This window comes from Ursus arctos, unplaced genomic scaffold (genome assembly GCF_023065955.2).
Source record: "Ursus arctos isolate Adak ecotype North America unplaced genomic scaffold, UrsArc2.0 scaffold_2, whole genome shotgun sequence".
NCBI classification, from domain to species: domain Eukaryota; kingdom Metazoa; phylum Chordata; class Mammalia; order Carnivora; family Ursidae; genus Ursus; species Ursus arctos.
Window position 1 is genome coordinate 40,532,568 of NW_026622874.1, and position 24,171 is coordinate 40,556,738.

General features: G+C 55.8%; 1 protein-coding gene across 6 annotated transcripts in view; it reads left to right on the forward strand.

Annotated features, from left to right (window-relative positions):
* The window catches only part of NFASC (neurofascin), a 95,667-nt gene that overhangs the window by 56,756 nt on the left and 14,740 nt on the right, over window positions 1-24,171 (forward strand). For 3 of the 6 annotated variants that reach the window (XM_057315326.1, XM_057315327.1, XM_057315328.1), the window contains 3 exons: window positions 1,218-1,440; window positions 6,512-6,634; window positions 7,655-7,828. In XM_057315326.1, the coding sequence (XP_057171309.1) occupies window positions 1,218-1,440; window positions 6,512-6,634; window positions 7,655-7,828 (520 nt within the window). Of the gene's footprint in view, window positions 1-1,217; window positions 1,441-3,347; window positions 3,464-5,124; window positions 5,330-6,511; window positions 6,635-7,654; window positions 7,829-10,255; window positions 10,915-15,569; window positions 15,798-19,238; window positions 19,356-20,592; window positions 20,746-24,171 lie in introns of those variants that run through there. The other 3 variants (XM_057315330.1, XM_057315325.1, XM_057315329.1) reach the window with 3 other exon arrangements.

The following is a 24,171-nucleotide window of genomic DNA, read 5'->3' on the forward strand; positions in this document are numbered from 1 at the left end:
TTGAGCACCTGAGAGCCCTTTTGTTCTTTACACCCCTGAGACCCCAAGGCCGCTCCCTGCACTGGACATCCAGGGGCCAAACAGGAACATTGTCTAAGAGCAAGATTTCAGACAGAAGACAGGAGCAGAGGTGACCAAGGAACATAGCTAGTCTGGCAAAATCAGAGAGAGGATGAGCAAACGAAAATGGACTTCTCTAGGAGAAGGAGGGGTCTAGAAAAGATTTAGCCTGAACGTCGGTGCCCAGTGTTGGTGTGTTCTGGAGTACTCCCACCAGAGATGGTTGGGGGTGGAGGGGAGACCAGTGCCCGAGCTGCTTTGACTGCAGGCTTTCTTTTAGTCCAGGAATGAATGAGAGGGCACAGAAGCTTCTCTCCGGGCCAGGATTGAAAAAATCCCATCTTCATCTTGGCTCACTATGTTTTCCAAACCAAAATTGAGACATGCGGGGTTTTTTTCCAAACCACTTCCAAGTCTGAGAGATGCACATTCAGCCATGGAAATATTAACATTTCTGTGCTGTCGCCACGAGTAACAAGCAGGGAGATACAGGCGTGTGGGATCACGGCTGTCCCCATCTTTCTGAGGGCTGCTCTCACAGCAGCCTGGGCAGCTGGGCCGAGTCCAGATTCAAGACCTTGGGGCTCATCTTCAGGACCTTGCAAGGACCGGCTCTTGGTCTCCAGCCCTACAGGGGACTGCTTCCTGGACCAGGCCCTTAGGGAACGAGGAACAGAGTTGCACCCACCCTTAGCTGCTGGGCAGGCAGGACAGTCACACATAGATTCCGTAGAACCCAAGCCAGTTCCGGACTTTTGAGTTCATTGGCAGCGGGCATGCTGTGGCTAAACCAAAACTCATCCCTCTCCGTTAGAGAATGTTCTACGATTCTCTTGTTTTGTTCTGCTTACCACTCGGTCACAGGAGAGTCCTGTTGAAAATTAAGCTTTGGTTCCCTGTGTACTTGCAAATGTGGGTGGCTCTGGGAGTGAGAGTGACTAGGTCTTGGGTGAAGCCTTTGTCACGGAAAATCTACATGTTGCTGAATTCATAAGACTCTGGGCTTTGGGGGACTTGGTGTGAGGGTGGCACGCTCTCCCAGTGCCACAAGGGGGCCAGTGAGGGGCAGATCGGGGCAGGGTGCCTGGCACAGAAGGAGAGTGCAGGCTGTGGGTGGGTCTGCGCTCCACCCCTGCCCTTGATCTCTCCCTGCTCAGCCCATGAACGCCACCTCCGCCTTTGGCCCCAACCTGCGATACATCGTCAAGTGGCGGAGGAGAGAAACCCGAGAGACGTGGAACAACGTCACAGTATGGGGCTCCCGCTACGTGGTGGGGCAGACCCCCGTCTATGTGCCCTATGAGATCCGAGTCCAGGCCGAAAATGACTTCGGGAAGGGCCCTGAGCCCAACACTGTCATCGGTTACTCCGGGGAAGATTGTGAGTACCCTCCCCCGTCCCCAAGCAAGGATCCTCACAGCAGGGCTGCACGAAGCCAGCCTCACAAACCAGGAACCTCGGGGTGGGTCATGGGACTTCCAAGAACATCCTGGGAGGACAGTCGGTTCCCAGGAAAGAGAAATCCCCTGTGGTAACCTCGGGCAAACAGGCCCCCGATAATGTCAAGAGCGGCAATGTCATCACCCGAGTGCTAGTTAGAATTGCTGAACATCATCACCTGGTCTAATACTCCCATTTTATGGATGTGAAAACTGAGGCCCTGCAAGGGAAAACCCTTGTCAATACTACACAATAGCAAATGTCAGGCTTGAAAACAGAAGCCAGGCCTTCTAATCTACCTCAGTGCCAAGCCTTGCTAGTGCCAAGCCTCCAGGACTCTCCCTCCCAAAGAGCCATAATTAGACTCCCCCACAGGAAGCAGGGCCACAGACTCCTCCCTGGCTCCCCAGGGGAAACCTCGAGAACTAGAGAAGGTCTCCAGAGCCCCAGACTGGAATGATCCAGACCAGCTACCGCTGGCATCCCAGGGTTGCCCTTAACCGTTGGAATTGAGCACACAAAGAGAGGTTCTTTGGAGGCTAGCCTTGCTAAATCAACAAGATTCTGGGCATGTATGTGGAAGTATATGCCTGGCTTTTAAGATGTCGGTGTCCTCCCTATCTCCAGCACGTCAATTCAGTAGACTGCTGAGCAAAGCGGGAGGGTCGGCGGAGCCCGTCCTGGTCAGGGTGATTCAAGAAAAGATCACGTAGGCGGATGGGGTGGCCAGAAGGAAGGGAGGAGGAGAGTCTTGGGGAGTTGCAAAGGCCAATGCTGGGGTCAAGAGTAGGGCCCATGCACCACTTTCCTGGAGGTGATTATGGGTTGGACCCACTCGAGAATAAGCGGATAGTATCAGCAGACTCTCTGTCCATCCTGCTCCTTGCCTCGTCGTGGCAGACACTTCCAGGCAGGAGACGGACGGGAACTACCGGCTGGTGAGTATGGAATGAGCAGTGTCTAGTCGTGGACTTCATGGACCCGCCCACAGTTTCCATGGCACCTGCCGACCCCCCTCGGCCTGTGCTCTGCTGGACGAGAGGGATGGGCCAGAATTGCTTCTGCAGCGGAGCGCAGAAAATGGAGGCGAGAATCAGTCCCAGGGGAGGGAGCTCTCTCTCTTCGGGGAGTGGAGGATCAGAATCCCCTCCCGAAGGAAGTTAGGGCATCTTCAGTCTGTGGCTGAAGTTTTCTTCAGGGTCCTGGTAGGAAACGAGTGTCACTCAATGGGGACTATCTCTAATGGGAGGACAGGGTTCGAGGGAAAAGAGCAAGGTATCAGGAACCACCCAGAGGGCTAGCAACAGCAGGACCCCAGTATAACATTCCGAGCCTTGAAGGGGCAGCGGCCGGGGGAGTCCCCACAACCAAGGGGTAGGACCTTGGGTAGAAAAGTGCGATGCTGTCCACCTGCAGCCCCGCAGACAGGAAGCCAGGGGACTAGGTACCTCCCTCTACCCCTGCCCTGGGGTCTCCTGTTGACCTTAGCTATTGAGCAAACCCACCGGTGGCCTGTGAACAGGAGGCCAGCTGACACAGTCCGGAGAGGGCAGCCGGCTGGGGCACAGAGCAGGTGGTGAAGAGTAGTGCACGGGATGGTGGGGCAGACGGAGGCTACCCAGCTGGGAGGATAGTGGATAACTGCCTTCTAAACATGTAGGCAGATCCTTCCCACCCAGACGGCCGCCCTCTTGTCCTGGCCTTCCCCCGTGCCCTCATGGAGTACCCAGGGTCCAGAGTGGGGTGAGAGACCAGCTGGCAGAGAACCAGTCCAAGTCCGAGGGGACCCTCGAGTCCAGGGGCCAGCCCTGCTTGCTTAACCAGCTCTCTGTCCCAACGCATTGCAGATCCCAGGGCTGCACCCACTGACGTTAAAATCCGAGTCCTGAACAGCACAGCCATCAGCCTTCAGTGGAACCGCGTCTACCCCGACACGGTGCAGGGCCAGCTCAGAGAGTACCGAGTGAGGAAACCAGCGCTCAGCCCCGCCTAACCACCCAGCTTGCTAACCAGGGCAAGGGGGTAGCAGATGCGGGCCATGGGCTACTTGGGAGGAATCCTAGGGATTGTTGTTGGATCCAGAGTTGATTCAAGAAGATGATGTCTAGTGTTAGCCGTTCAAAAATACACCCTGAAAAAAAATTACGTGTATATCCCCAGGCGTGTCCTGCAAGAGACACGCTGAGAGGTTCTGCTCCGCAGAAAATCACGCGGAGGGCTGTGGGTTTGGGTTGACACTGCGTATCGCTCAAAGACACGTGCAAGCAGACACACGTGCATCTTAGGGACAGTGTTGAGGCACCCCTGAGCTACACCCCTCCCCTCGCCTAATGGCCCCCGCTGGGCTGCTTGCCTCACCCAGTCCGGTTTCAGGAAGCCCTCACTAACAGGCAGAGCCACCAAAAGGCGTAAACACCTTCCCCGTTGTCGCAGCCAACTCCGGAGTACCCAGGGCACGGACCGCCAAGGCCCTTGGCTTCTCCTGGTCTCCCTGCCTGTGGGCAGCTTCTGTGCATGTGTCTGCCCTCTTGGAAAGGGCAAGCTGAGGCAGGCAAAAGGAAGAGAAATCCAGGTTATGCCAGGCTCTCCCTTTATTTAAAACTTGTCCGGGAAGTGACAGAGGCTGGAAGCGTGGGCCACTGCAGGTTCTGTGACGTGGGGGTCACTGGGAGTTGGCTGTGGACAACCGGGGCAGAATGGAGGGGACCAGTCTCTTTGGGGACGTGAATTCGGGAGGTAGGGGAAGGAAGGCAAGAGGATGTATCCACTTCAATGAGCTCTTCCCCAGCACTTGACTTGCACCCTTAACCTACTTGCCTGGAGATGTTTCTGGCTAAAGCTCCCTCTGGGTCCCCTTCTTAAGTGTGGACCTCCGCCTGCCTTTGCCGTTGGAGGCCCAAGTGACGCTGGTGTGGCAGCCTGACCTGGGCCTTCTTACCTACTGCTAACCATACCTTGTGTCCCAAACTCTCTTGACTCTACCCATAACACTACCACCTTCGGAAGGCCATCCCATTCAAGTTCTTGCCACCAGGCAGCCTGGTGTCCACTGACCTGGACGTGTGCCTAGCCCATTCTAAAGGTCTTCAAACAATTTTAAAAGAAATGGTTTGACTTCAAAGGATTAAATCAACTCTCCTATTCAGACTTCCGGGGGTAACGTGTTCCTTTTCAGCTCCTGCCTACTGCCGGTCTAAACTCATACTAATCCAGCTCAACATGACGTGGCCTTTGAGCCCAGAAGAGAGCTTTCCATGCCTGGACCTTGGCCCGTATCTGTGGTTCCGGCATGGACTCCATGAGCAACTTGTTCCCCAGCTTGGAAATAAGTGTCCACTCCATCAGTAACTTTGGCCAACTTGCCTGTTTCCCAGAGAGGTCCTGTGGCTCAGAAAATGATTGAACCCCAGACCCCCATTTCCTGTGTGACGTCAGTTCGTACTCACTAGGGGCTAGTGAATGGGGACTCACAGGCCGCTCCCCCAGCCCCAGGCGGGGCTGCTGAGGGCATTCGGGACTCGGAGCCTGTGGCAGGCGAAGGGAAGACCGGTCGCTACCACCGGCACTAACAACTAACCCAGCCCCGCCTGACCGTCCCCTCACCGGCCCGCCTCTGTCCCGAAGGCCTACTACTGGAGGGAGAGCAGCTTGCTGAAGAACCTGTGGGTGTCTCAGAAGAGGCAGCAAGCCAGCTTCCCTGGTGACCGCCCCCGTGGCGTGGTGTCCCGCCTCTTCCCCTACAGTAACTACAAGCTGGAGATGGTCGTGGTCAATGGGAGAGGCGATGGGCCTCGCAGTGAAACCAAGGAGTTCACCACCCCGGAAGGAGGTAGGTCTGACCTGCAGCTCTTCGGGGTGGGGCAGGACAAGGGCAGCACCCCCAGGTGGGCAGGAGCAGCCCCGGCGGCCTGGGCCGGAGAGCACAAGGTGACTTCTGCGTGACCCCAAGGCGCCGATGTCCTGCGAGCCAAGCAGCTCCTGCCATTCGCACAGTGCTCCATCACCGGGGTGGCCTGCCCCGACGGGACGTTGTGTCTCAAGAGAAGACCTGTACCGCCTGCTGACAGAATTCCAGACGGGCTAGCAGACTGACCCCCTGCCGAGGGCACTGCGGGGGCCCGGGCCACCCCCACCACGGGAGGCCGAAGCACGGTCACCCTGATGACCAGAAGCACCCGGCTTGTTCCCCAGTACGCAGGACCTTCACTCAAGAGTTCTCTCAGCACTGTGATCCAGAAGCCCATGTGCACGGTGGCCCTGCAGGGGGAGCCCTGCCTGCAGCTGCTTCCAGGTCTGCCTGGTCCTGGGAGGCAGACACCTGTGTGAAGTTCACCATGTCCTCGTTTATGAGCTCGGCTTTTGCTTTGCCCTCTTCTCTTTCTCCTCCCACCCTTCTTAACTGCTTTTTTCCCCCAGTTTTCTTCTCTGCCTCCTTTGTTCTTCCCTCTTATTTTCTTGATTGGTAGCTTTCCTGCCCCCTCGTTTTGCTTTTCATCTCCAGCCTCTCCCCATCGCTCCCACTCCTGGGGCCCTGCCCATGAGGCCCATCCTCGGCTTCTTTCTCCTCACCCCCGAGCCCCGCATTCTCAGCTTGGAGGCCTGGGCCTGTGCTGAGACCCAGGGTGAGAATCTTTGTCTGAGGACTGGGAACCGCAGCCTCTGTGCACAGCTCTGGTTGGCCCCCCCGCTGGCTCGAAGGCATCTTTGCAGGCGCAGAGCCTAACATCTGCCGGATCCAGGATAGCTGCCAAAGGAAAACCTGACTGCCTTCCTCCCCATTTAAACAGAGTCTGAGCCATGCTTGTCCTAAACAGTGGGGGGAGCAGCATCCTGGATGGGGCGAAGGGCTCTGGCCCCGCTGTGGTCCTCCTGGGCTCTGGCTTAGCAGTTCTCCAGCATGGGGGCTGCCCCAAGGTCAATGCCTTCATACTTGTGCTTTGTTTTTTGTGTGTTTCCTCCTCCTGCCTCTGCCCTCCCCTTCTTTTCCCCTGCCCTCTCCTCCTTCCCCAAGTACCCAGTGCCCCCAGGCGTTTCCGAGTCCGGCAGCCCAACCTGGAGACAATCAACCTGGAATGGGATCACCCGGAACACCCCAACGGGATCCTGATTGGATACACTCTCAAATACGTGGCCTGTACGTTCTGCCCTTCCTTCTCTTAATCCGGGATTCAGAGACCCCATTCTTCCCATTTCACTAAGGAATCGAGGGAGAAAGCCTATGGGTGCAGAGGGATGGGGGTACCAGGGAGAAAGTTCCCCAGAGGATTAGGGGAGGCAGGGAGACCCAGCCCCTTGCCCGCCTGACACAGCTCCTGCAGGGAGTTTCTAGTTGATCGGTGAGACAAAGGGAAATTCTGGTCTAGTGAGGAATTCAACCCTGGGCCCCTCGGGGATCTTAGAGTCTCCAACACCCACAAGTGAGTCTAGCAAAGACAGCTTTGCACCTCATCCCACGGGGTAGACTGCATGCAATCCACACAACACTCGGGGAACACTACACGAGGTGTCATGTATGGTGTGACAACTCTATCTAGAGTGACTGGGTCAGGAGCTTAGTGTCACCATGCGAGGACAGAAGTGTCGTTACATTTGAAAAGCCTCTAAAGTAGGCGATGTTGTACCTCGTTGGGAAGCTCAAAGGGCCAGGTGTTGTGTTGTTGACCGTTGTAATAGCCAACTGTGTGCCTGTATGCTGTTCTGAATCATCCCTGGACCTGACCGTCCCCCCTTTGAGGTACACTGAATAGGCCTTTTACAAAGGAGGCATTAATGATCAAAAGCTCTAGTGGTTTTGCCCTACTTCTGTTTGAAAGGAAGAAAGGACCTTAAAAGTTTTGTCCTTGTTGAAAAGGCCTGGGGATTATAAACTAAGTCTTTCAGAATCAGCCACATAACTTTGCAGTGAGCTGGAGATAATGAGATCAGTGAGAAAACCTTAACCCTGGTGTGTCATTGAAGAGCCGGAAAGTTATTGCCCAGGTCTCTGCCCTTGAACCCCAGTCTCCCATCCCCCGGGTCACTAAGGTCCTGGGGCACACTTCAGTTGTTCTGTTTGCAGCAGGGTCCGGAAGGCTTTCTCCTTCCAGCTGCAGATTACATGACCCACCATGGTCAATGTTGCTGAAGTTCGATTTCACTTACTATCTCTCCCCAGTTAATGGAACCAAATTAGGAAAGCAGATGGTGGAAAACTTCTCTCCCAATCAGACCAAGTTCACGATGCAAAGAGCAGACCCCGTGTCGCGCTACCGCTTTACCCTCAGTGCCAGGACGCAGGTGGGCTCTGGGGAAGCAGTCACAGAGGAGTCGCCAGCACCCCCGAACGAAGGTAGGTGCATTGCAGTGGCCTTGGGGGTGAAAGGTCCCAGCTAATTCGGATGCCAGAGAAACACCCTGACCTGGCCTTCTGGCCGGCCGGCCTTCTGGGATGGAGAGAACACAAGGCTGCGGGTGCTCCAGCCTCCCCCATAGGATACGAGAGAACCCATCTCTTGTGCTGAGAGGTAGGTGCTGGCGATGTATCTGGAAAACTCAGATCTTCTTAGACGATCGCAGTCAGACCTGACCCCCATGTTGCCTTGACTTGCTCAGCTATTTAACATCCATCATCTGTCCTCCTGGGGGGTGGGGGATAGCATAGAGAGCCTGAGTCCATAGTAGAGATGACATGAGGGAAAGCATATCGGAAGTAAACGTGCTAACGAACTTCAGAGGACTGAGGCGGTGTTCGCCCATCAAGGGGGCAGCAATGGTACTAAGCGTGCCTGGGGAGGGCTCTGGGATACCCCTTCTCCCGAGGGCTCAGGGAGCCAAGGAATGGGGGAAGCAGCCTTGAGTGAGGCTACTTGCCAGGATCATGAGCAGAGCGGGAGGTGTCGTCCCTGCTTGCAGCCTGAGCTGGGTGGGGTGTCAGGCCGTGGGGAGGGGGGCGTTGGGAAACAGCCACTGGCCAAGCCAGCTTCCCCAAGAGCAGATGCGCTCAGCTCTTGGCTCCTGGAATCTTCCCAGCCCCGGAGCATCCCCACCAGAATGTGCCTGCCTGGGAAGTCCACTAGAGGGGACTCCAGGCCCACTCGTACCCCTGCTGGCACCCAGAACGTCCAGGATGCCAGGCTGTAGAAGCCTGGATATTGGCAGGCCCCCTACCAAAAGGGGGGAACCCTGCCTCTCCAGAGGTTCCGTGGTGTATTCAATAGCCGTTTCCTGAACCCCTGCAGGTGCTGGACACTGTGCCAAAAACAAGAGATACAGTCTAGAACGGGAGACGTCACAAGACTGTCTCCTTGCTGTTCAGTGTGAGGAATACTAGGTGTAGCTGAGGCAGGTGCAGAGGCTGGGCAGAGGCTGGGCAGAGGAGGCGTCCGTGCTGCAAGAGAAGAGGCAGTGTGAACAGGGATTCTAGGAGCAGACAGCAGGTTACTCTGTGCAATGCTGGCCCCAGAAGGCTGAGGTCCAACTGCCTGACGTGGCCCAGAATGGACCTCCTGAGCACCTCCTCCTCCTCCCAGGAGAGCCCCTTCACTGGGGCTGCCAGGCCTGCTGCTGGGGCTCCCCGCTTCAGAGCCACCCCGCATCCCTCCCCCGCCCTGCCCCCGGGCCAGCAGGCCAGTGCTGAGGCAGGTGGGAGCTGGGACGGGCAGAAACTGGAGAAAGGCTGAGGGTCCTTCTCTGGTCTTGCAAACCAGGTGTGGGCCACATGATAAGCTCGCCTCCTAGTGTGTAGTGTGCTCGTCGACCCCTCTGGGCCCTCGGGCAGCTGTTAGGGCTGGGGGCCTTTGGGTAAGTGGCTGATAATATGCCTCTTACCGCAAGTCTGGCCAGACAGGGGACAGTGCACTTTCCTGATTCCCTAAGTCTATAAGGAGAGACATCAAGAGAGCCTCTTGTCCCTCCCCATCCCCAGCTCAATGCAGAACATCAGATCAACAAATACCCCATTGTCCAGCCCTAGTGACCACCACGGTACGTTCCGGGGCCCCAGGGGACAAGAGGACAAAGGGAGACTTTCTTCTCCATTTAGGGGTTTGCAGTAAATTCAGGAATTCCTTTTAGGGCTCCCAATCCACAGTTGGGTTTCTTATTTCATAAAGTACAGCTGGTGGGAAAGAACTGGGGCAGCAGACCCTCAGGGCAGGGGCCCCCGGGCTGCCATCTGCGGCAGCTCCTGGGCCTCCCAAGGCTGAGATGGTGTGGGAGAGGGTTCACGACATATGCTCGCCCCTCCTCCATCCACCCCAGCACTACTCACCATCTTCCCCCCAAGATACAAGAACCATCCTTTTGATGGGGCTTAATGTCCTCCTATGCCACCTACACCTTATGCCCTCAATTCTTGGCATCATGGAAGGCCACCCAGCCCGCTTCATAAAGATCATCCAGGCCAAGGAAGGACACACCCTTGGGGAAAGTCCTGGAAACAAAGCACTCTAGGCAGACCGTCCCTATAGCCACCCCTTAGATGATTGTCCTTGAGCGGAGGTAGAATCAGAGTATATTAGAAAGGTCTCCAAAACCCAGGAGGAAAGTTTTCTGTAGGAACATACTAGACCCCGCATGGATGGAGTTGAACATGAACCCCCGACACCAGCTGGCATCCTCAGGGCAGTAGCCAGCACCTGGCCACACGGTCTGGGTCAGGTTTGAGCCAGACGCTTCTCTGCTTGCTTGTCCTGTGGTTTCACCTGTGCTCTGTTTTGTCTTCCCTCTCTCATCCTCTCTCCCTCTCTCTGGCCATCTTGGGCGCTGTGCTCTGAAGCTACTCCAACCGCAGGTACCGTACCAGCCGCGGAGGTAATGGGCGTGGCATGGGACAGTGCAGGTGGCGCCCAGCCCAGCCAGGGTGGAGAAGGAGGGAGAAGCTCGGGATGAAAGCATGCTCCAGACTCACTCTTTCAGGGGCTGGGAAGCCAGACTGTCCAGAAGGATGTGTGTGGAGGATGGGACCAGAGGAGGTCAAACCCTCCCCCTCTTCCCTTCACTTACTCTTGGCCCCCCTCGGATGGCTTAGGAGGGGCCCCCCCACCCATGGGCTCCAGACCTAGTCTCTGCACCTGCGGCTTTCTTGGAAGCTGAGAGATTCCTTCCCCTGACTGACCTGGGCCCTTGCCTAGTGTTGGCGTCTCAGAGCGCAGAGAGAGGGTCTGCAGCCCTTGGGGGGCCGGCTGGGCCCCTTGGAGGAATGCCGTACTGTGCTGTCTCTTGGTCAGGCGGCCATCCCCCGAAAGGGTGACCTGTGGGTGAGCACACTGCATGCTGACCATGCATGCTGCATGGGGGCCCGGCGCCAGCTCCGCTCCCTACCATAGGTTCTGCTCAGTGACCATGAGGGAGCTTGTCCTTGGATAGGGCCAGGTGCTCCAGGACCTGGAGTCTTAGTGGGCACCATGGGCTGATTGTTCGCTTGCCCCTTAGAAACCCAGATTCTCCGTCTTCAGCATGAAGAACAGCCTCCACTCTCGGGGTCCGGGACGTAAATTCACAGCAGAAGTGAGGAGTGGGCGGGCAGGTCCCGGCTTAGGAAATGGCCTGCTGCCCACAGAAGGCCTATCCTCAAGCTGGAGCTGCTAGGCAGGGGACCCCAGGGTTCCTTCCCCAGTCCTGCTCTGAAGCGGAGGACAAGGCTCCCCCTGGCAGAGCAAAGGCCAGGGGGCAGGGGATCACTAGAGCCTCCTGAAGCTCTAGGCAGCGGGGAGCACTGAGAAGCAGGTGAAGAACCGGAGGGTTGGCTTATGAAGACGATTGCCTGACCTGGTTCCTCCCACCCCCATTTTAGGTTGATTCTTTTTCTGTTGCACCCCCGCTTCCTTCAGTTTGTGTTTGTTTTGCCAAATCTGTGGGCGATGCGCAGCCATCATCCTTCCCTCTCCCCCGCCCTTGGCTCCCCATCCCCCCTCCACGTCATCACCCAGGCTGGTGGGTCCCAGTACCTCCCCACAGGGCCCGAACCACCTCCACCGGGATATGAGGTGGAGAGATGACCTGGGCCTGGGGACCGTGGAGAAAGCCATCCTTGTACTCCAGGGTCTGCCCTGACTTTCTGACGCAACTTGGCACAAGGGTCTCTTCTGCAACTATTCTAGCAGGTGCTCAGGGTAGCCTAAGCAGGCTTAGTGAACATAGAAGGGGAGACATAGGACACCGAGAGAATCCGCTGGAAGCTCCTTGGTCAAGCAGCTCCCAGCCTGCCTCCCCCCTTTCTGGCACCCTGGGACCCAAGGCAGGTGGGTTGGGTAGCAGGGAGTCCGCCTTGCTCAGCGAGCATCCGAGCCAGCCTGGGCTGCCCCTCTCACGAGTGGCACCTGCGAGGAACAGGTGATCATTCCAAACCCCCCACCTTCTGCTCCCCGTTTAGAAAGGACCCAGGCCCATCGTGGTATGGGCAGTGAGGGCAGGGTCTCTGACCCTCCATCAAATATGCTTCCTGGGCTCTAGCTTCCTTGTGACATGACGGTAGAGGCACAGAGCTCGTCTTTGTAAATGACATGTGCTCATGGCATCGGCTGTTCTCGGTTGTGAATGCTCAGGAACCTTCCGCAGTCTGCAGGTGCCCAGCAATGGAGCCTAGGTTCAATGTTTCAGACACGGGTGTGTTGTCCAGCCCACTGCTCCCTTCCCTCTCATCTTCCCCGAACCCAGGTGTGTTTTCCCCACGCTGATCTATTCGTATCTTACCCGCTGAAAACAATCCCTCTCGTGCTTCCGTGTCTGTAGCCTCTCAGGATTGCTGCCCATCTGGCCTGGCCATCTGTGGTTTGGCCAGGGTAGTCCGTGCGCCATGTGGCCATTTTTGGACTGAACCTGCCACCTTGGAATGTCTGGAAACTGCTGTCCTCCTCTGTGACTCAGATCTGCAAATGTTTGCTGGGCAGCTCCATGGCAGGTTCTGGGGTCAGCAAGATGAGTGAGACAAGTCCTCTCTCCTCAATTTTCTCCACCTCGTCTGTGGTGTTTCCCGAACCTCTGGTGGCAAACCATCAGCCACGGCCGGGGTGCCTTCCGCTGAGCATGACAGAACCCATTAGGCTGACATGGCCTTTGGGTAGGGGTGCTGTGCTTCCAGCTCTAGGCCCACCCTGGACCCCCCCACCGCCCACCCCCCACCTTCCTCTCTGTTGCCAGGCTGCTGCTCTCCACCGATCACTGACCAGGGTCGTTCTCCAGCCCCTAATTCCTGCTTTAACTGGACCGGACATCCGAGCTCAGCAACGGGCCTGTCCAGCCTGCGAACCACTCTGTCTATAAGCCCTTATCCCCTTCTGTCCTCTACCCAAACCCCACCCCAGGGGATGAAGTCCTCTGGGTCTCCTTTGACCTGAGCACCGGACAATTTCCCCATGAAAACCTGCCTTCCCCTCTCGCCTGTGAGCCTCCAGCAGCTCACTTCCCTGACCCAGAGCCTTTCCATCCGGCCTCTGCCCTCCCTGTCTCCCTGGCCCTGTCCAGCCATGGGACAATAGACAGAGCTAATGAGTGGGTCAGAGAGAACAGTGATTTGCCAGCTGTGACCTCAGCCAGCTGAGGCTGCCGCCTCCATGGAGACTCCAATGGGAGGACGCTTGGGAAGCCACTCCTTGTCTCTTGTTCCCTCTTACTGATACCCCGAGACTGTTGCCGCTGAGCTGAAGGAAAAGCAGCTGGGTGGCCGTCATCAGAAATGCTTCCGTCTTGTCACGCTTGGCAGAAGGGACCGTTGACAGGGGAGGGACAAGACCGTGAAGCATCCTCAGAGTCATTTCCCATTCTTGTCTCTGGCCAGCAGGGCCCAGGAAAAAAGTTGCCCTAACCTAGCCTCTCTTAGCATCTTTGTTTCTAGGGCTGCTCCCTGGAACGCCCAGGGAAGTGTGTGCGAGCCTAGCTGTGGGCCTGTAGGAGTGTAGTGTGTGTGTCTCTGCTTTATGAGAACCAAGGGGCATGTGAGAGCGTGTATAGCTTTGGGGGAAATGCCACTGATTCTGGGGGCCCAGAAATGTAACACCACCGCCCAGGTGTGCAGTACACAGAACAGGATGATTTTAACTCAAAAAGAGTTTTTTCCCCCAAAGCTTTTTGATGATGCCTTTTAAAAAGTCATAGAAAAGGAGGGTCCTGTGAACATTGTACTTGCCAGAAATGGTTAGAAAATATACCATTGATAAGGAACCAAGTCAGAGCAGGTCCTGCCCAGGCGGTCAAGATAGCCTCTCCAGGTTCCCTCCTGCAGCACAGAACAGCAGGGAAAAGCCCATGTGTGTCCGCGGCCACCGGAGCTACAAGGGGCCGGGCCTGGGAGAGAGCTGACCTTTGCCTTGTGGGGCCTCTCCGGCTTTCCCATGTGTTTGTCTGGTTTGGTGAGTGGGCTAGGTGGATTCCTTCATGCACTGAGCTGGAAAGGCCTGGGGCCACCTGGAAAGGCCTGGGGCCACCTTGGACTAATACGTCCTCGAACAGTGACTTTGACAGGGAGAGTTGTCCCCAACCCACGCCCCACACCTTCCTGATGTCCGTGTTGACTGGAGTATAGGAAATAGAGTGCAGTCTGCTTTGACCCTGTCCAGGAATGTTTGGAATGCGTGGGACATAGCTGGCTACCCAATGTGACTTCTGTGGTCGGCACCCTCAGGGTCCAGTACCGCCTCTGATCTTGCAAATAGGGAAGTGGCGGGGATCCCAGAACACTCTCCGCTTCTCTATGGGGACTTGTAATATTGGAGAGCCAGGGTGATGAAAGGGCCTTTGTTGGTCAGGCTCTTGTTGAAAAGGCCTCGGGTCTCTTCATTCTCCTTCTCTCTTCATTCTCTGGCTCCCTCCCTGCCCTGGCCTCCTTCTGGGTGGTGGGATTCTTATCTTCCTAAACTTCTGGAGCTTTGAGACAGTGGCTATTCCTCGGGGGTTTACAAGTATCTTCTTATGTCTTAACGTCCCTGCCTTTGGCCCCATAAAGTGGACCGTATTCAGATGACAGGAGACGGCAAGGGGGAGAGGGGCTCTGCCTCTCTCTGATTTGCCCCCATCGTTCTCATACTCTCGGCTTTTGGTAATATTGGAACTAGAGACTAGTAGGGCTGCCCTCGGTTAGCTTCCATAACCCTCTGTAGAAGGAAATCAGGCCTATGGAGACAATGTCACACAGATAGACTTAGCCCCCGGGGGCTGACTGACGTCCAGGGTAGCTTTGGATGGGAGATGAGAATGTGAGAGAGAGCACAGATTTGAACCGGTCTCCCTGAAGACTTAAGCAACAAAGAGGCCCCCAAATGTATCTCACTTGCCTCCTGGGATTTCTCCTTCTATCGAGCACAGACTACACTGTGACTGTGAGATGCCATCCCGCGTCCTAATGTGAAGGGAAAGGACCTGGGGCTCCTGGAGCCCTAACGTCCTCGGAAGGGAGGAGTTACTACAAGTCAGGGTGGAGCGGGGTCATTGCAGGAGGGTGCATCACCGGGCAGAGAAGGGAGGAGAGGCAGGGCCACGGACAAGAGCTGAGAGCCTGGGGACGGGCAGACAGAGAGACAGGAGACGCAGACCCCGCTGGGAGGCTGACCCCCAGAGTGGGGACTGTTCTCTCTCTGTCGTTGGGTTTGGGGGTGTTAGAACTCGAGCGGCTGTGAGAAAGTGTACTTTTGGAGTGAATGGCTGAATGGGAGTCTTCCCAGTGCTCCTGCAGGTCACAGCCGCCACCTGCCCCCCTCCAAGGCCGGAGCTCCAGGGCCGGACCCAAGTGCTGCTAACTGGCCTGTGTCCGGGTGGTGCTGGCCGGGGACCCCATGCCGTCCCCGGAGCCTGAGCGAGTCGGTGTGGGTCCTTTTCCATCCTCATCCTCACTCTTGGCGGGGTGCATGCTGGGTGCTTCGAGTCACACAGACCATGAGAAGAAAATGAAACGCGCACGGGGCTTCATTCTCTTCCTGGCCCATGGCTGTGTTCTCTCGCCGCGATCCGTCTGACCCGGTCGGTCACGCTGGGGGAGGCTTCTGGAGCCTGAGCCCCATCTCCTCCCCGGGGCTGCCTGCCTTGCACGCGGGGCCGCGAGTCCAGGCTGGGGGACGCCCAGACCAACCGGCCGCGGCTGTTCTACATTTCCCTCCCAGCTCCTCCCACGTCGCCCCCGACCACGGTGGGTGCGACGGGCGCTGTGAGCAGTACTGACGCTCCTGCCCCTGCTGCCACCACCGAAGCCACAACAGTCCCCACCATCCCAAGTGTCGCACCTACCACCGTGGCCACCACCACCGCCGCCACAACTACCACCACTGCCGCCACCACCACCACGGAGAGGCCTCCCACCACCACCTCCGGGACTAAGATGCCCGAATCCGGTACTGCCCACTGTCCCTGCGCCCTGTCCCTCCTCCAGAGGCCCCCCGCGTAGGAGGGCGGGTCTGGGGTGCCGTTGGCCGACACCTCCCGTTGTTTCGACCTGGAGAGCACACGGGGATTCTCAGTCCGGGAGCCTGGGGGCACGGAGCACCCCCTAGCGCCGTCCTTGGGTGGCTCTCCACCGCTCCACACCCCCGTTCTAGCCTCAGATCCTTGTTAACAGAGGCCCACACTCCTCAGGCAGGACCCCTGGGTCCCGGATGGGAGGGCTGCCTCCACCTCTGTGCTGAGCAGCAGCTCGGGGCTGAGCACTCTGGAAGGGAGAGAGTGTGGTCAAGGGCAGGGGCCCGACCCTGGATAGTTGGCCTGAGAGGGCTTCCTGCCCCTGCCATGTCACTTCCAGCCCTGCAACAGAGAGGAGAGGGGCATGGTCGGCCCTGCTGGGTAGCTCTGTTCCCAGAGCCCTGCTCTTCCCTCGCCCTCTCCCAACAAAGCACATTTACAGCCCCCCCCCCCTTTTTAAGTGCTTCCAGGAAAGAACACTGCTAGGGAGCCCCATAATGCCCAAGGGTGCTCTGTTACTCTTCCCACTTACATTCCCCACACCCCCAGATGGAGGGAGAATCGCAGCCTTTCTCAGGGCCCCTGGTAAGAAATGATCCCAGGGCTGGCCTGCTGAGCCCAGAAAATGTGCGGTTCCTCCATCATGCATCCAGGCCAGGAAGCTCTGTTCTTCCAGCATGAGGAGACCCTCTCAGGAATCCAGCCATACTTCTAAGAACCAAGCATCAAACACTCTTTCGTGACCATTCGGGGAGGGCCTCTAGCTTGCAGAGCCCCCAGGCCAGCTGTAGAGTCAGTGTGACGCAGCTGACAGGACAGGCAGGAAGCACCCAGAACCCCGTGCCGGCAGCTGTAGGATGGTAGGTGCCCCTGAGTCCTGGGCAAGTCCCTTTACCTTCCGGGGCCTCACTTCTCAGCACCTGAATGAGGACGGAGGCTTGATGCACCTGTGAGTATTGTCTTTAATTCAATTCCATGGAGTTACACGAGCCCTAAGGGCACAAGGGATACATAACTGACATTGTGTTCTTCAGGCCTTGAAAACACCGATTTGCTTTAAAGGTATCATATCTAGAATTTAAACGATATGGACTCTAGGAGGACGTTGGCCGAGGAGAAGCCTGGCAGGCCGCTAGAGGCTGCCACCAGTAGTTGGGTGATGGGAGTTCTTTGGGGCCACAGGGAAACATCTTTGCCTTATAACAGGGCTCTGTGTCCCCATGAATGCTGTGAGGTCACAGAGGAGATGCACAAAGAATGAAGAAGGGACTGGATCTTGCTCCCCAGCAGAGTTACTTGCCCTCTGGAGAGATTGGCCTTGCTGCCGCATAGGACTAACACCATGGACTCACGTGCGACTTCTAACTGCCCGAGTCACCGCGGAGGACCTGTCCGTGCCCTTGAACTTGTCCTCAGAGCCTGGGGACACCCCTCAAACGTCCTCACTTCCCTTAATGCAGCAGAGTCGCTCTGCCGTCCATGAGTTTTTAAATGATCGTTCATCTTTACCATGTCTTATGCCTTAGGACTAAATATTTCCTAAGTTTGCTTTTTTCAGGGTAAAATGGGACCTTTTATTTGTCCTTAACTTGTCTCTTTCAGACTTCGAGGGATACCCCCTAATTCTCCCATTCCACGACTCAGCAGAACAACCATACTTCCTCTCGCACTGTTTTTTGTAGCAATTGATAGCTCTCCTTCCTAGTCTTTCTCTTTGAACATTTTCTTTAGCGGTCGGCATCAGGTCTCTCTACATGGCATTGCCTTCCCCCAGCTCCCACCTCTAAGCCGTTCTGCTTCCCCATCACCTCACCTTTTCTAGCAGCGCCCCAATCTCCACTACCTTTGAGACCATCAGATTTGGGTCGATATTGTATTGGTGGCCAATCATGAGTTCTCCTAATTCATTCCCACGAGCAAGAACCATGAGAGCTGGGGTTTGGGGTGGCTTAAAGCCACCAGTACCATGGAAACCCGGGCAGATAAGTAAAGAAGCCTGTCTTCTGCCCTCCCCATGGAGAATGCCCCACGGAGCCGTGAGTGGAGTCTCTTTCTTGGCCCCTCACCTAACATGAATCATATTCACCTGGGGCAGCCAGCCGCTGACAAGGTTGTAGCAGAAAAAGCTCTTCTTTGAAGTGAAGACGAGGAGATCTTTTATCACTTCCCCAGCCCTGCAGACGCAGTCACATGTCAAATAGATAATGAATAAATGCATCACCAACGTACTCTATTCATTTATTTTTGACAAGTGAGTTAGTGACAGTGCCCCCTTGCATGCTAATAAAATATACAGGAGCCACACTTGTAAAGTCTTTGAAATACAAGGCTTCACGCTAGAACTCCACTATTAAATCTTTGCTGGGAAATGGGGTAATCAGACTGCTGGGACTCGTGAGAAATGATTACGTTTGAAGATTAGCACCACTCTCCTGTCCACAGGCTATGGTTTCAGACAGCGCGGTGGCTTTGATAAAGTCGCTCCCAGCTCCTAGGCCCTAGATAATTAATGTCTTCCATATTGCACGGAGATCAAGCCTCACAGACAATTTAGTGCTGAGAAGCCAAAAGAACTGGATTCTTCTGGTGTCTGAACCTCTGAGGGTTGGGGGTCAGGAAGGAGTTACTTTCTTTGGGTCCCACCTAGCCCAGGAGAGGGAGAGGAGGGGTTCATACTGTCTCTACTTGGGACTGTGGGGTTGTAGGCCCCAAGTCCCCTTAGACAGTCTGAGGCTATTCCACATAATCCAAGATCTTGTTGACCAAGGACCACAGGAACTCCAGAGGTCCCCACCTGGGTTACCGTTCTCCACTCTCAGAAGCCCTGTAAGGCTTTCCCACTTTTGGTCCTCCCCTCCTACACATCACAACTCTCGAGGGCCTTCGAAAGATCCCTCTCTCCTTCTTGTAGAATGTCTGTGCTTGAAGGGAACGAGGCTGGGACATCTCTGGCCCTCTGTCTGTATGCTGGCCAACAGGGCTTTTTCCGGGTTCCTTCCGCCACCCCATTCCAATCCATGACAAGGGATCTAAAAAGGGAAAGAGCCCAGGTTCGAGCCTCCGGTGACATGGATCGAAACTCACTCCTTTTTCATTCCTGTCCCTACCTGTGCGAACACACAGACCGTCTCCAGCTTTCCCTCACACACAGGTCCTCCTGACTGCACCCACTCATACCTGGATGGCGACCTCCGGCCTGGCCACCGAGGCCGCAGCTTGGAGCTCTGTCGGGCCCCGTGCACTGCCTCATCCGAGTCCTCCCTTTCCGAGCGCGCACGTGTGTGTATGTGTGTGTGTGCATGTGTGTGTGCACGTGTGTGTGTCTCCGGAGCTGCCTCCCTCCTCACCACTAACCCCTCTTCTAACCTGCCCACCAGCCCCTGACAGGCAGTCCATATGGAACGTCACGGTGCTCCCCAACAGTAAATGGGCCAACATCACCTGGAAGCACAATTTCGGGCCCGGAACTGACTTTGTGGTTGAGTACATCGACAGTAAGCATTGCTGAGTGGGGGGGGAGCGGCGGCAGCTGCGGCGGGTAGCGGAGATGCCATTAGAGAGATCCTGCCAACTCCCCCAGGCTCCGAGGGGCCTGTTAGCCCGGCTTAATTATGACTTAATGAAATCGATATGCGCTCCGGCGGCAGTGGGGTGGGAAGAGCAGCCGAAGGAGAAGGAAGAGGGCTTCTGAAGCCATTAGTGAAGGTCTAGGGTTGCATGTGCTGGGGAGGACCCAGGTAATGGGGCCCTGCATCCGTTTCCTGCCCAGGATGAGGGTTCTGAATAGCTCCCCCCACCCCCGACCATGAGCCAGACCTCACTTCTGTGTGGATTTCCTTAACTCACAACCCATGTTTCTGGTGTCTCCGCCAGACAGGCTAGGCCAGTTCAGACTTTAGGGTACAACCGTGCTTTGCTCACACAGGAATGCCAGTGGCCTCCCATCCAAGGCACAGACCAGAGCCACTTGTCTCAGAGAGCGGGTGGCTGGAGCTGAGCTGGTCAGTCTTTACTGGATCTTAGGGCCAAGGGTACATATTTATTAGACTGTAGAGTGTGGTCAAGATAGCTGCCTTCTCTGAGGGAAGGGCCCTGCCCCTGACGACTCAGAGCCGCCATGGTGTTATCCTGAGGGACAAAACCAGCTCGCCTAGCCACCTGGGCTAGCTCCCCAAAGATCTCTAAGGACAGAGCAAAGCCAACTCTCAGTTCTCTGGTTGAGGGGTTCACACCCATAGAATCGACACCCCGAGTTTGGTCCTTGCTTTTTCAGCTTCCTACAGCCATCATTCACCTTGCACCCCAGATGCAAGGGCACTCGCTTCTCCTGATGTGTGAATTCTCCCCACAGCGAGACAGGAGAGGTGAAGCCAGGCGTGAGAGCCAAGAAATAGAGTCCAGCCTCACCTCCCTTTACCACGAGGGCTGCTGACCGGCTCTCTGACCCTCACCGGAAAGCTCCCACCCGGGTCATAATGCTTAGTGCTAAGACTGTAGTCAGGAAAGAAAGCTCGAGGAGAAAGAAGAGCGCCCTTGGAGGAAGGGCTGCTGTGTGGAAGAGTCAGCATCGCGTGGAAGGGCTGGGGGAGCTGCCCGGTGACCTCCAGGTCTGTGCAGTGGCCCGGCCCCTCCCCCCATGCTTCTGCCTTTAACCGGTGACCAGGAACCTGAGCACTGCCTCTCCAGCAACTCGTGCCTGGCCCTAGGCTGACTGAGGTTTCTGTTCCCCAGGCAACCATACGAAAAAAACTGTCCCTGTTAAGGCCCAGGCCCAGCCTATACAGCTGACAGACCTCTATCCCGGGATGACATACACGTTGCGCGTTTATTCCCGGGACAACGAGGGCATCAGCAGTACCGTCATCACCTTTATGACCAGTACAGGTGAGAGGGGATCTGGCCTGGCCATCCCCTGCAAGCATGGGGCATTTCATTCCATTCTCAGCTTCCTGCTTGTCTCTTCTCCTTGGAAAGAAGACTCATCCCACCCATTCCCCACCTTGCATGGCGTGTCTCGGCTCTTACTATACGTCAGTCCACAGCTCCCAGGAAGCCAAGAGGAGCCCGAGTGCATGCACAGTGGAGAGGAAGCACCCTTCGGACCCCGAGGCGTGAGTGGGGAGTCCGAAGGAAATAGGATTGTAGGATGAGAACGGAGGAAGCCGCCTGGCTTCCCTGGCTGTGCTTGAAACAAAAGGCCTTGGCGCAGGTGCAAACTTGGGCCCTGTGGCGGGGGCTGGGGGCTGGAAGACTGCAGAGCAGTCTGCCCCGTGCGCACAGGACCTTGCTTCCTGCACGTGGCATTAAGAGATAGGGCCATCCAAGGGTCTTGACTCAGAAATCAGCATGTATGTCACTGCCTTGCCACTGTCATCTGTTAAAAAAAAATTCCAAAGTGCGTGACATGAGTTGTTGGGGGCTTTATTTTGGCTTAATTTTTATCCCAAGTTTGCCGTGGCTTCAAAGTGGTTGATCTTCTGTCGTGTTGGGGAAGAGGAAGAAGTTCTCCAGTGGGAGCAGAGTTCTGGCTCAAAAGGGACTTCAGCTGTCCCTAGAGAAGAACCTCAGTGTGCCAAAGGAGTAGGCCAGCAGGGGCTCAGGAAACGGGAGAAGGTCAGGGTGGGCAGGCAGTTTGGAGACTTGAGGGCACCTGCCCATGTTCGTGTGTATCTTCACAGACGGCCAGGCAGGTGGCCATGCTAAACCCTGGGACCAGGGGCGGGGGGCAGGGGGGATAGCCAGAGAGAAAGGGACCAGTCCCTGCCCCCAGGATGTCCTAGTCAGATGCAGGTTGGTAGACACAAGCCTAGAGGGAAAAAAGAACACACACACATAATAGTTCATATGGCATTCTGAATGTTGACTGAAATACTCATTACTCTTTCTGCGCCTGGCCAGGCTCAGCCTGGCAGCCTGCATCTTGAGCGTCACTACCCATCTGTATAAATGTCTCACTCCACCCCTTCTGGCCTGGTCCCTCCTGGTCCTGTCCTCCACTCTGTGCCTCCGCCTGTCCTCCCCGTGTCCAGGCCGTCAAGACTCAGGGAGTCTGAGAGTCCAGCTGCCTGCTTGAGGCCAGTCCAGCCAACTCAGGCAAGATGCCTGAGCAAGTGGCCAGGCCAGCTTGGGGGCCAGGCAAGGGAGCTGGACAGTTGACCGAGCAGAGCAGGGGGCTGGACTCTTGTCTGACCCGGTCGGGGTCCCAACTTCACGCTCATCAGTGCGTGCTTTGCATTTGGCTGCATTATCAACCTGAGTCCAGCTCAGAGGCAGGAAGCACGGATGAATCCCAGGCTAGAGCCCCCTCCCAGGGAATCCTACAAAAGCCAGGGCAGCCCGCTTCCAGAGTGTGACTTCTCCCAGTGCTAAGTCCTGGGGCTGTGAGTGAGGGGTGCGGAGAAAGAGCTAGAGAAAAAAGGCCAGGCCCTGCCCTCAGGGACATCCCAATCTGCTTCCAGATATCAAATATGCAGTACAGGGAAAGGAAAAAAAAAGACAATTGATAATACACTTCTGAACATTGACTCAGTGTCCTTTTCTCTTTTCCTATGGTTGGTCTGGAGAGACTCTTCCTGATAGACGGCTTTCAGAGTGAGTGAGTTTTCCCAGATTCCTCTCCATGCAAGCTGGGGTGAGCAGGTTTGCGACCCTAGCTCTGAGGACATATTGCTCACTGACGTCACTGGCTGGCTAGAAATTACTATGTGCAAACCACAGAGGGAAAGGAAGTATTTTCACTTTCTAAGTGTGTGTGTTTCTGGATTCTTTGAAAATGCACACTGTGTATCCTGTGGGTAGACTCCCGAGCCAAGTCCACACGATCCCCTAGATCCCAGGGTCTCATCAAAGCAAGAGGTTATGAGCATCTCTGGGTTGACCACTGGTCATTTAGGTGACCACAGGCCATCACTTTAGTCCACAGACTCAAACATGTGGCAGTGGTTCGGGGGGGATATGGAAGAAAACCACAAGGAATGCTAACCAGGAAGATCCCACATGGAAAGTTAATCACCACCTTGAAGCTTTTGAAACCAAAGAGACCCAAGGGGCCAAAAACACATAACTCTGGACTCCGGGGGGCTCATCAGCTCTTCTGTCCTGGGGTAGGCGGGATGGGGCGAGGTGGCAGCAGGCAGGTGCTGAGGGTAGGCCAGTGGGACAGACCGCGAACTGCCTCAGGCCTCAGGAAAGCGGGAGGAGGGACACTGGGGGAACTCCTCGTAGTTAGCCTCTTTTGGTTGTGCTCAGAAGAAACCCAGGATGGGGCACAGTGGTGATGCAGAAGCGACAGATGGTGCTTAAGTGAGAGCAGCTCAGCCCAAACGCATCTGAAAGAAGTCCAGCCCTGGTCTGTGTGTTCATCTCCCGTATTTCTGAAATGTAATTCTCCTGCGGACTTTGAGTGCCTGGCCTGTGAGTCATGAGAACTGCCTGCCTTGTACATGAATGGCCCATTTCTGAGTGGTGTCGCAGGGTGTGGTGTGTGGAAGGCACACAAAATATAGCCTCTGGTCTTGAGTAAGAGGCATTTGGACCTGAGTTTGCCAGGCTTGTGGGCCGGAGGAGCCGGGGCTGTTCCGGCTCCCCGTTCCAGCGGGAGGTGGTGCGTGTAAATGCACCCCGGTCTTTGAATGTTGTCATTACTGTGTCCATTAGGAATCTTGAAACACACTGAACAGATCGATTAAGAATGATGTTGGCAGCCAAATGTAAGCCTCGCTACAGCGCTTTCCGCCTCTGAGTCCACTCTGTCGGTCACGTTGTGAGTGAGATCATCTTGTCCTAAATTGCTTTTGGTTCTTGAGAAACTAAGTCATTTTGATGGAGTCTGGTTGAGCCCACCTCTACCCCAGATCCCACCTGGTCTTGGTTTGGGTTTTGGTTTTTATTGACTTATCATTGACATAGAACGTTGTATTAGTTTCAGGCGTGCAACGTAATGATTTGGTGTATGTATATATTGCGAAGCGATGGCCACGATAAGTTTAGTTAACAGCCAGCACCACACGTAGTTACAAAACCCACTGGGATTTGAACAGTCTTCTGGGTCCAGAACCTTCTTTGACCTTTTTGGTAAAGACTGAAGGTACCATTTGAACTTCGGGTGCTATCAGGAATGGAGAGCTACATTCACTTTCCAGATTGCCCATATGGCCGCTCTCCCTGGGATCGTGACTTTCTCTCCCGAGAGAAAGGGAGTCTCAGGGAGATGGTTTGTCAGGACATATCAGAACAAGCAGCAGAGAGATAATAGGGTAGCACACAGGTCCCTGCAGACCTACAAACCAACTGTTCTGCGGAAGGTGGGAC